Genomic DNA, 13,019 nt, shown 5'->3' on the forward strand with positions numbered 1-13,019 from the left:
AGAAATATCAGAATTTGAAGCCAGGCAGAGAAATTGTATAAGCCTCCAGGAGGTAGCCATATCTATACAGCTATAAAGAAAATAATGCAAATGATAGATTTATCACCAAGATAAGAAGCTATCTTGAATCAACTTTATTTTATAAGTTAGTTTTAAATGTGGCCAATTACATTTTGTTACTGCAGTTATCTACCTAGATGTATTTAGCATTAGTTCTTTGCAGAACATATTATGACACATATCATTTCCCTTTGGTTTCAAAGGCATATCCAATTAATAAATAAGTCATTATATCAAGGATTTCCTCAGGTATTGCTTCATGACTATTTCCTGCGTAGGCTGGAATTATATTAGCTCTTTATATCCTTGGTCCCAGCGGACAAGGTCATGGAGGAAGTCTGAAACAATATTTTAGAACTGTATTATAGGATTTGGTAAATATTAAAATAAAATTGTTTTATTGGTAAGCAAGAATTATGGATAGAAACAAAAAATAATTTCAGAGAAAGAAACGGTGCAATCCATAACCTCAATAACTAAGCTCTCACTTTTTAAAGATGATTTTTATTCTATGCATTTGTGTGAATAAGGAGCCAAAATCTTCTGCCTTTTCTCTCGAGCAGAGTTGTGGCCTGTCATTAAGCTTCCTCAATTCGTTTTCTCTCTTTTCAGTGATCTGTGAAAATATGTACTCTCCCTACTTCAGATTTTATTTTATTTTTTAAAAAACCAGGTGCCTCCTATAGGCACAATTGCAAAATGTGTCCAGATGATTATTTTATCACCAATGTATGTTTGTTTAGAAGCAAACAATTGTTTCAAACAATTCATAGGCATAGGAGCCATGCGGGCACAGTGGTTAGAATGCAGTACTGCAGGTTGCTGACTGCCAGCTGACTGCAATTTGGCAGTTCAAATCTCACCAGGTTCAAGGTTGACTCAGCCTTCCATCCTTCCAAAGTTGGTAAAATGAGGACCCAGATTGTTGGGGAAAATATGCTGACTCTGTAAACCATTTAGAGAGGGCTGCAAAGCACTGTGAAGCAGTATGTAAGTCTAAGTATTATTGCTATTCACAACATTCATGCTACCAAGCCAATAGTCATATATGGCAGCTAAAGAGAGGGATTCCATCAAAGGCATTCACAGGAGAGGCACTTAAGATGGAATTCATGACTGCACAAAGGAAGCTATTTCCCTTTTAGCACAGATGTAAAAATGGTTTCAATGAAATATTCACAGATGTCATGGTATTTTTTAAAAAACACAATTCTTCTACTGTAGACATTCCAATATTCAATATTCCTGTTGCAGCCCACAAAATCACCTGCCCGGAACAAAAAAAAAAAAAAAAAGCAGATGTTTTGAACCAAGTTTTTTCCCCCTGCGTATAGTAAAGGTCTGCTGATTGGTTTGATATGAAGAGCCCAAATCCCAAATTCGTCCATTCAACTTTTTATTACTTACATGTTCATTCATATTGTCTAATTGTCCACATGGTATTTATTTTTTGTTTGAATTTTTAAATCCTTATGACTTGAATTCTAATTTTAATTTGATGATTAATGTTAAAAAAAAAACCTAAAGTGTAACTCAATACATGAATACATAGCTTCTATACACCTAAAGGCAATTTCACTTTATTTTGTAAAGCTTGAAAGTAACAGATTTTGGTGCAAGTGAGAAAGAGGGCAGATGGTGATACATTCTGTTAGTGATTAGATCTTGGTATTAAAATAATCATTTAATTATGTAGCACCCAAATTCTTAAGAATCACCTTAACTGCCAAGTAATTTATATAATCAAGCTTATTTACAGAATCAAACTGAAAGGCTGAAAATAATCTGAATGGATGCAGTCAGAGTCTAACATTAGCCCTGAATACATTCAACCTATACTTAGGTCTTTGTTATAAAACCAATGAAAATGGGTTTAATATGGATGTCAACTGAGGACACCATTATATGACCTAGATTAGCAACAGTGGTTAGTGGTTTGGTCACTCAGTCAAAGGGGGCGGGTCATGCTAAATTAGTAGCTCTACTGTGCTTGGATCTAGGTTCTAGTACTGAAAAAGGGACCATCTGGTAGAAGACTCTCTGTAACTACAACTCCCAAGCCACACAGATCCCACTGCCCTTCTATGCCATTTTTTTACACAGATTTCCTTTTCTAGATCCAAAAATAGACAACCTAATATGAAGACTCCTACTTCACATTTTGTACCTACTTGAGCTTTTCAGTTGCTATCCAATCTCCTCTTATTCTTCAGTCCCCTACCACACTTGTTTCACTCAGGGCTCAGTAGCTTTTGGAATGGAATAACAGAATTGAAAGGAATGTTGGAGGTCTTCTAGTCCAAGTCCCTGCTGTAGCAGGAAACCCTATACCCTTTCAGACAAATGGTTGTCCAATCTCTTCTTAAAAATGAAGATTCTATTATTTATAACCGCTCTCAATAAATTTTTAAAAATCTGATGGGGCTCTCACAAAATTGTCCCATAATTTATTGTGTTTTGTGTATATTTCAATTTATGAAGATTTCCTCTTTCAGCATATTCAGAAATAGCCTTGACCTTTTACTTCCATTTCCTTCCACTCGCTTTTTAAAAGAGCCAGATGTTACCACTGTACTTTACCATTGAAATGGTGGTAAAGAATATTATTTTTTTTCTTTGGCTTCATCCAAGACGCATTCAAAACAAATCTATAACTCATCACATATTTCCAATATTTATTTATTTTATTCATTTGCATCCTGCCTTTATTAGATGTAGTCCTCGGTTTATGATGATAAGTGAGCCCAAAATTTATGTTGCTAAGTGAAACATTTGTTAAGAGAGTTTTGGCTCATTTTACAACTTTTCTTGCCACAGTAGATAAGTGAATCACTTCAGTTGTTAACACAGTTGTTAAATCAATCCAGCTTCCTCATTGACTTTGCTTGTCAGAAGGTTGCAAAACGTGATCACATGAGACAGAGACACAACAGCTACCATAAACAGGAGTCAGTTGCCAGCTTCTGAATTTTGATCACATGATCATGGGGATGTTGCAATGGTTGCAAGTAAGAAAAAAACTCTTAAGTTGCTTTTTCAGTGCCATTGTAACTTCGAATGTTCACTCAAGGAATTGTTGTAAATCGAGGACTAATTGTATTTTTACAAATAATTCAAAGCAGCAAAAATATCTAACACACTTTCCTTCTTCTAATATACAGTTTGCTTCATTATAGTATGTTCACCAAACTACAGACATCTATCACGTTTTACAAATCAAAATACTTTTTCACCCAAAATAATGTCAAATGCAAACTACAATATATCAATCAGATAATTGTGAGGTATTTGCTGAATTCCAAAATGTCAAGAAAGCAGCTGCATGAATAGCAATAGCACTTAGACTTATATTCTGTTTCACAGTGCTTTGTAGTCCTTCTCTAAGCAGTTTACACAGTCAGCATATTTCCCCCAACAATCTGGGTCCTCATTTTACCTACCTCGGAAGGATAGAAGGCTGAGTCAACCTTGAACAAATGAACAAAGCTCTGCCCATTTTTCCATGTATCAGATGAAAAGAGTTTAGAGCTTTGACTGTGATGCCAGCCCCCCCTCTTGACTGCATATGAAATGAGTTGTAGATCACAAAAGCATGTGCCTTTTGATGACATGTGTAGTTGTCACTTGATACCACACCAGTCTCCCTCTGATCCTTGGGAGAAAGGATAGCCAACAAAATTATTTGCATAACATGGAAGAGTATGTTCAATTAACTGCTTACTAAAGCTGCTCCATTTCTGCTAAAGCTAACCTTTTCCTAGGCTGTATTCATGTAAAAAGCTAAGTTACAAAACAAACAAGATTAAAACCATGTTGTGCAAATACAGCTACTAGGTCTTTAACTGACTCATGTAGGATGTGAACTGAATTGTAGGGTATAGTTCTTAATGTACATTTGAATCCAGGGATGTTAATTATTTTGGAATTTTGAGACTAACTGGTTGCTAGGAAAGACCTGTGGAGAGTCACAAAATGACTATCATAATGCCTGTGGCCAGTGAAGAGCATCCATTTACCTACCAATCTTCAACCTTCATTTGTATTGTTTTCTTTCACTTAACTATTTACAAGAATATGTTAAGTCATACACCAAAAGCTAAGTGTCTGCTATATCAATTATGGAATAAAAAGGGTGAATGTCATATACTTGTGTCAGTTACCTGAGGGTATATTAATTTTTTTTTAAGGTAAAGGTAGAAAGAGTACCAATATTTTTGACTTATCTGTATATCTTAATTAGGTGGAAAGGGAGCAAGTAAGCACCAAAGCAATTCTCTGGAATGTGGGTACCTACAGATCCTTCAATTCCTCTAGAGAATTAGGATGGCAAAGGATAATGTGTTAACGGTTGAACTGCTTGTATCTGAACATAACAAATGGCTACTCAGGATTAAACCATCCATTTCCTTTTGCTAATGTGTTCACATTTATCCTATGAAAAGAAATGATTTTAATTTTCCTTCATTACATGCCATCAGCTCAATTAACCATTATATTTGTAGTAAATGCTGGCAAATTATTGCATTCTCATTTTGGCTTGCTGGATATTTATGTCTATTAGCATTAATTTATTTGCACTACTTGGAATTTCTTTTCCTCTTTGAGAGCAGCATGCACTTTTTTTTTCCTCTGAACAATTTTTCTGTGTTTGCTGCCATTTCAATATTTGCTTACTAACATTTAATATATTTTGCTTTTTTTTATTTTGCTGGCAAAGTTGCATTGATGAAAGCTGATTTGCAAGGTAGATGCCCTTGTATATATTAAACAAGACTGAAACCCATACAACACATTGAGAACCTTCAGCCATTTCTGTGCTGATAGCTGTGTGTTGTAGCTCATTTTCCTCTTCTTCCCATTAAAAATATGGCACAGAGAACTATCTTCTCCCAGGATATACTGAAATACAGGCTTTCAGTCTTGTGTCTTTTTTTTTTTTTTTTGTATAGTGATTGCTTCAGTGCTTTGAACATGCCACTTTCTTTAATGTTTTATTTGTTTGTTTCTCCCAGTGGTCTAATTATGATCTTTAGAAATAGAATAGTTGTGTTTTTCATGTGTGAATGTCATTTTTTTTTAGCATGTTGGTGCATTAGTTGGCTGATTTCTCCTCTATCTACTTTGTTCTTTAAAAACCTGCATGGGGCAATTTAAAGCATGTAAAAAGATACTTGCCAACATTCCTGCTAATGAGAAAACAATGTTTTTTTAATTTAAAAAATGCCAACCCAAAGGTCTTATGACTGTCAGTAGATATAGCTGTTTATCAAACCATTGTTTGGATAGCCATATTTTTCTCCTCCTTGCTTGCTTTTAATATGACATGTGTGGCTTTCTTTTTGGTTGTTTCTATTTTGTTTTGTTCTTTTTTTTTTTACAGTTTTATATTATGTTTGCCGCAATCTCTAGTAAAATTCGTTGTTTTGGAAAAGATAGTTTATAGATGTTAAAGTAAAATTAGAAATATATGTGAGAATTATCACTTCCTTTTGCTTGAGTTACTTGCTTCTCTTATGTTATCATCCCAGATGAATTCATATCTTTGTGTTACAAACAAAAAACATATGTCTCTATATAGCTTGAATATTATTGATAATATGGGTTAACACCAATCCCCTTATCAGCTTTTTCCCATAATTTATTCTATAAACATGAGATGTTGGCAACTACTCTGTGTGATCCAATGACACATATGGTCACTCTGAATGACAGACCTTCATGTTCTTTTCTATGGTGTGCTTTCTTGTTAGGTCCCAGCACCACATGCCAAGAAGACTCTTGTGCTAACCAAGGTGTCTGCTTGCAGCAATGGGATGGGTTTAGCTGTGACTGTAGCATGACTTCTTTCAGTGGGACACTGTGCAATGACCGTGAGTACACAAGTGACTTTCCTCTTTTTCACTCTCTCTAAAAAGTGCTAAGGGTTCAAAGTGTTGTCTTGAAGTGAATGTCCAAAAGGTTGCATCAATTTAATAAGTTATAACCAATTTATCTACTAAACTCTGCAAGGCGTTCCTGATATGACTGTAGGAAGTATTTGACCAAAGTACAGAACTGCCTTAGAAAGCAGATATGCAGGGATTCTAGAATTGTGATTTTGGAAATTTCATATATTATATGGATTTGAATAATGTCCTGAAATAAAATATATTAGATATGGGCATTTTATTCTTGGTATCAGTTACTTAACATTGGGCTTCAGTTTTCACTTATTTTATTTCTTGCTTTACTGAGATGTATTATAACTTTGTAACATTATTCCACAAAGTTGAAATTACAAATGACAGTTCTTTCTTACCTTCCTACACCAGATAGGTTTAGGTGACCTGAAATATTCCATCAAATAATAACTCCAGGCTTTATTTCAGTTAAATGTCATCTGAATAAATTTTGGTATCACTTATTAATTTTATAACCTTTAGGGATGGAGGAACTGTGTTTTTAGATGTTAGAATCTTCTGACATGAGTCAATACAATGATGAACAAAAGTCACAATACATATCTTTGCTATCCTAGTACATAATGAATTTATGTTTAGTAATTTAGTAATCTCTACTAGAAAATATCTGATGGGATAATTTCCAGTTGTGATATGAGTAAGATTAAACAAATCATTTTCAAGAAATCTTATCAAATAAACAAGGACGTGTAATATGTGAGACATGAACACAAGTTTTCATTAAACCAATTTTAAATTTTTTTGCAATCCTATATTCCCTGTGTTTGTAATTCAGTTATTTCCAGCTTGTCATCATGGGACAGTGTACTGGGACATATGACCACAAATGCAAGCATGAATTTGTTAAATGTTTCAATAAATTCCTGGAAATAGCATTACTTTATTTTTAAGTGCATTGCATTCTTAATGCTGACAAAGGTAGGGAGTAAGAATAATGCTAAGAGAACAAATATGTGAAAATGCTGCACTTCCTGTCTAAACTATCCTAAGAAATGAGATGGAGTTGGTTTCTACTATCATATTGTCTTTAAGAGACACATGTTTATCTTTCTTAAAATAAAGTCTGTTATTTTTTTAAAGATTATATTCAAAATGAGAGTTGATAGAGAGTCCCTGGCTATTATGGGGACATTGAAACCTTTGCTTTTGACCACTGTGTGTTCATTGCTGTTCAGTTAGCTCATGAAATGGTACAGATATTATTACTGTACTCAGGATGATATTTTCACAGTGTCAACCAAGGTGACCTCAATTCATGGAGGCTTGACATTTATATCACCTCTAGCTTTCACTTCAAGCCTCTTTCTTTCAGATATTATTTTTGTCCTTTGTATCCATTGCATAGAACCTGGGCAAAATCTACAGAAGTGATAAATGGAAATGTAATGTTTGAGAGAAATGTGTACTGAGATTATGCAGTAATATATGTCTGCCATATTCCAGTTTGAAAAGCCAGCATCAGATATACTAGCAATGAAAATAACAATTATATTACTAAGGTGTAACTCACCATTACATCAATAGTATACGTCTCTGACAAGGTGCTTTCCTGAAGGGTATACAGGCCTGGATGGTGAAGAATCGGCTTCAGATCAGCATGGACAACACTGAATGTTTCTGGGTTTTAGGATCCCCTGTATCTAGTAATTTACCATATTTAACTCAGGCTGGGGTGACCTTCAGTCAGAGCTTGGGTTAATCTGGAGGTTCTTCTGGACTTTGTGTACTGCTTCAAGGACGGTGGTAACCATGGCCAAGAGGGCTTTTGTTCAATACATATGGATTACTCACAGTCACTCATACCTTAGTCATCTCCCAATTAGATTATTGCAAGGCGCTCCATACAGGACTGATTTGAAGAGAATTTGGAAGATGCGGCAGCTCTGGTAGTAGCAGCATACCCCAGTAACACTGCTGCACCGGCTCTTAGTAGGCTTCCATAAGTCAAGGTGCTGGTTATCACCTTTAAAGGCATTACGTGGCATATGGGCATGTTATTTGCAGGACCACCAGTTCTCAATGGTTTCTGCCCATCCCAACTACATCTGGCAAGATGGGCATGCTCTGGGTCCCCTCAGTGAAGGAATGTCACATGATGGGGTCTCACCTGTCTTATGGAACAGTCTCCCCTTGGAGATGCTTCAGAGGGAAAGCTGATTCTGGTGGCCTTCAGGAAAGCAATGAAAATCTGACTCTTACCCCAGACACTTGAGCCAATATGTTGGGAGAGATGGCATGGGTGATGATGGATGAGTGGGAATTATTTTTTCAGGGCCTGAATGTTTTTTCATTATTTTAAATTATTGCTTTACAATATTGAGCTTTTTTTTTTGTTTGCCATGCAAAGTTCCTTCTGGTAAACCCTGTGGTCATTAAAAAAAATGTACTTGCTATAGGTTCTTTTCATTAAGAAATATTATTTTGTGGAAAATGGGCAATCATGCTTTCTTTGTCACAGCATCTGCCCTATGCAATAAAATGTACTCAGTGATCTAGATTGCCCAAACTTGTTGATCTTCTGCAAGGTGCTAAAAACTTGGACCAAGTATCATTCTTGGTCCAAAAGATTACAGTAGCGCAATTGGTAGATGTGTCTGGTTGTATAGATCAAAATCAGATTAAGTATTATTATTGTAATTATTATTTTAAGGTTCCATCAGGTATATTCTGGCTTGGGTTTAGTTAAATCATTTGCACACTGCCCGGATTTAGTTTAAAATTTTGTGTACTGACTTACTGCTGTGAGATGGGTGGCTATATAAATTGTTTAGGTAAATGTCTTACAGTTATTTCCAAGTCAGTATTTTTCTGATTTTAACTGATCTAAGGCAAAGTGTAAGAATGTGTTACATAATGAAATCTGAAAATTTAAAATTAATTAAATCAAGCTAACCAAATGATTCAAAATGGTATATTATTTTTAAAAAAATATTGGCTATGTAGTTTCATTGCTAAGCAGTGAGCCAAATATTTAATAATGATAATAAATGTATGAAATGATGAAATAAATTATTCAGAGTTCAAGAGTTTTCATAAAGAACACTTGAAATATAATTGATAATACATTTACTTGAACTTGGGGAAATTTGTTGAAAATGTTCTTTATTTTGTGCATAAAATATTGCAATAATAACATAATAGAATTCAAGTTTCATGCTTGTATATTCCTAAGATTATCTTCTGTTTGTTTATAACTTTGTTAAGGAGACAGGAAAGAATGGAAAATAGAACTTGTAGCTGTAAACAGTATGGGCTAAGAATCTGTTTTCAAAAAGAGAGCTAGAGAGTTGTTCCCCTGAATTCCTACTCAATAGTATTTGGATTCTCAAAGAGCCCTTAAGAAACTCTAAGAGAACAGAAATAATCTCTATGAAAAATTACAGCTAGTTTCAGGAAATACATTTTCCTTATATATCTTGTGCCTAAAATCAGGGGTGGGTTGCTGCTGGCGTTACTGCCAGTTGGTGTGTGTGTGCTTTGTGTGCGCTCCATGTGCTTGCACAGTTGGCTATAAGTAGGTCTGCGCATGAGCAGAACATTTAAAAATGCCTAAAAACATGCTGCAGCAACTGGGGAACCAGTTTGGAGGCATGGCCAGCCTGGGTTCTTTGGCCCAGATTGGGCAAACTGGTAGTAGCGGTGGCAGGAGGCTCCGCCCATGCACCGAGACGCTTTTGCGCATCCGCAGAAGTGTTGTATGCACGTGCAAGTGTGGCCGAACCAGTAGTAAAAAAAATTGGCAACCCGCTACTGGAACCGGTAGCAACCCACCTCTGCCTAAAATATAAGTAAGAGAAAATTACAAAATATAAACCTTTTTCAGAAGAGTAATTATACAATATTTTAAACTGTAGTTGGCTAGTTGGGATTACATCCTATTAAACTCAATGGGTAGTGCTTCTGAGAAAACGTGCACCACTAATACTACTAGGACAGTATCAAGTATGATTGGGTATGATAATAAAGAACAGAGACCCATGTGACAGTGGGCAAAGCAATCCTCAGAAAGAGGAGTATTTGAGTATTTAAATATATGACATTACCAAGTTGTGGAATAATTCCATTCATGAAAGTGATTCTGATGTCCTGCTATGATCTGTAGCATCTGTTAATGGGTATGGCATTGTTTCAATGTGCTATTAGAAGTCTTTGCTGGACATAAACATTCTCCCTTTTCAAGGTGCAATCCCCTACTGAACTCTCACCTTCATCTGCATAGACCAGTGATAGCATCCTAACTATATGTCATGGTTGCAAATTGTTTTGCATAGCACTAGCAATGATGGTAGGGTTGTGGGGAGGTTATGGGGGTGGGAGTTAAAGAAATGCCAAGAATGCCAGTTTGAAGCCTGGGACAGTGCTAGCCTCCCAAGGTTATTTGCTGGGATGTCTGCCAGAATGAAGAGCTTGTTCCCAAACAAAAAGGAAAGTAAGTGTTTGGATAGTGAATAATAACTATGGGCAGGCCAAGGAAGAAAGGGAAAGTTAATTATGCTTTTTGCACGTGAAAATATCAGAGCTGGTTTTGCTTTTCTTCTGTAACCATTTTAGGCTCCAGTAAATTGTACTCTTGGTTAAACACTGGCCCAGGTGCCTTTCTTTGCTAGCTAAACAAATGGGGCAGTTGACATTATGACCAGATTAGAACCACAGAAAAAGTGGCAGAAAGAGCAGCACTCTTCTAGTGAATAATTCAGGAATTCTCTTTTCACTGATGTTAGCAAAGTCCTAATTACAATTTGAATTATAATATATACTGGTAACTACTGAGGCACTATGGACAGTTAAAATACTGACGGCCATTACAGCAAGAGAGAAAGTGCTCCATGACATATCATCATAATTGCCTGTTGATATGCATGGGCCCATTTATCTCTAAAGTCAGCTTGTTGACCCTGAAGGTCTAAATACTTTCCCTCATTTATTGCAAAGGAAACATTGTAAATATATAGTGATTGACCTCAGATCACATTTTTCTTTTCTCTTTTGACAAAGGAACTCATGTAGTTACAAGGCTAATGCAATATTAGGAGATAAAATACAATGAGAAGAGTTATATATTGTTCGGCACAAAGACAACCAGTAGGAGAAAAAACTATTTCAGAGAACTAGGATTATATAGGAAACTGTGAAAAAGACACATAATGATTACTTTTACAAATGGTTCCTTTGAGGAGTAAAAAACAGCCCAAGTATTAATAACAGCAGGGTTTTGGTGTCTGAGCTGTTCTCTTAAAGCAGCCAGATTTTATATAAGGATAGGATAGAAGATGCTCTTTACCTAAAATTAGATCATCTGTATCAAATGTTCTCCTTACTTTTTGGGAGGAAGTATAAAGTTACTGCATATTTCTGACTTGGTCAGTGGCTTGTTCTCATAAAATATCATCTTTGTGGAATGGAAACTCAAAATATTGATAAATTTTATCTCATGGTCAGAGAAGCATGCTGGGCTATACTGGAGCCTGAGCATTGTCTTTTTAACAAAAGGGCATTTAGGGGAAATATTCACTATGGTGATTTAGTGAACAGGTTTCTTAGGCAGATCATTTTTAAAAAATAATGAAGTTATGGGGAAGCAACTGGATCCTAACTGCAGTTCAGATGGAATGGGTTTAAAAATTGCTACGGGCTCAGAAGGGCATATAACACCATGTACTTGGTGAGATTTAGTGTGACATCATACTTGAGAAGTTGGCATGAACCAAGGACACACAAGGACAAATCTAGCTTTAGCCTGTTAAGTAAATTGGGTAACTTTGGATCAATCACAGATGTTTTACTACCAATTGTTATGATGGGGGAAATTATAAAAGATGCAAGACATAACTCTCATATATCAAATAAATCTTTAGAGATGGTGTACTTCATAGGAAAACATCTGGGAGGTGTATCTGCTTTTCATTGCAATAGCAGCTTGTCAAAGAAACATTTCATCCTTCTTTTCTCCAGTGCCCTGTTTCCAACTCCAGTCCTCCCTGCAGCTGCTACTAACAGATTTTTTTGAAAACCATTCCTGGATCTCCTGAATTACCAAACAAGCCACTGTATGATGAGATTGCCCTTATTCACACAATACATCCCTCAAGGATGACAAGAATCAGTACTGCAGCTGATGGATCATAACCTTGGATCTTAGTTTTATCTGTGAACTTTCCCTCTTTCTTATTTTCTCAATGAAGCCTTCTGATAGGGAAGGCTCTGAAACTTCTCCATGAAAAAAACTTGAAGCAAGAAAAATTAAATTGCATACAGTATATAGAAATGGGATGTAGCCCAATCTTTTCCAACTTGATGTCCTCTTCATTTGTGTTGGCTTACAGCTCCCCATGTTTATAGGGAATTGTGGGAGCTGCAATCTAATACAATAGCAGGTACTAATACAGCCAATTCTTCCTTTTTGTATAACTACTTCTTATTGCAGATCTACCCACTGAGGGATTAGCATGTTGATGTAAGTCATTTTATTGATTGACTCATAATCCTCCTGATCAACTTTATTATGATGCTAAAGTCAATAATAACTCTACTCCACATCAATATTCCAAAGTAATTGAATTTGATTACTTCTGCCTATTATTTCTTTTACTTATTGCTACTTATAACCCATCCCAATCCCAGAGGACTCAGAAGGGGGCAGGCAGTAACAAAATGCAAAAATAAAAATAACTCACAACACAGTAAAACTATGATCCAAAAAAGCAAACACATTTAAAATAAGCTCCCACAATTAATCAATTGGGAATTTTATAACTTTCTGGGGAATGGGGATGGATATTTCACAAACTGGGAGTTACATTGAAGGAGGCCTACCTCTCAATCCTACTCCATGTACTACTTGAAGCTTGTGGAATTTCAACCAGTTGTTTCTGGATGATTGGACCAGATTTAGGTCTGGTGAAGTGTCTGATCTATTCTAATGCTTCCCCATTTAGGGCTTTGTAGGAAATGTTTAGAATTTTTAGTTGACTCTGGAAGCATACTGGCATTCAAGAAAAT

The 13,019-nt window shown here is 35.8% G+C and overlaps 1 protein-coding gene across 18 annotated transcripts in view; it reads left to right on the top strand.

Annotated features, from left to right (window-relative positions):
• Positions 1-13,019, top strand: part of NRXN1 (neurexin 1) — an 828,007-nt gene that overhangs the window by 404,955 nt on the left and 410,033 nt on the right. For 17 of the 18 annotated variants that reach the window (XM_087717540.1, XM_087717541.1, XM_087717547.1 and 14 more), the window contains one exon: positions 5,811-5,930. In XM_087717540.1, the coding sequence (XP_087573666.1) occupies positions 5,811-5,930 (120 nt within the window). Of the gene's footprint in view, positions 1-5,810; positions 5,943-13,019 lie in introns of all 18 variants that reach the window. The other variant, XM_087717546.1, reaches the window with a different exon arrangement.

This window comes from Thamnophis sirtalis, unplaced genomic scaffold (assembly GCF_051295495.1).
Source record: "Thamnophis sirtalis isolate CommonGarterSnake01/CBP01778 unplaced genomic scaffold, rThaSir2_p1.2 scaffold_6, whole genome shotgun sequence".
In the NCBI taxonomy this organism is placed as follows: domain Eukaryota; kingdom Metazoa; phylum Chordata; class Lepidosauria; order Squamata; family Natricidae; genus Thamnophis; species Thamnophis sirtalis.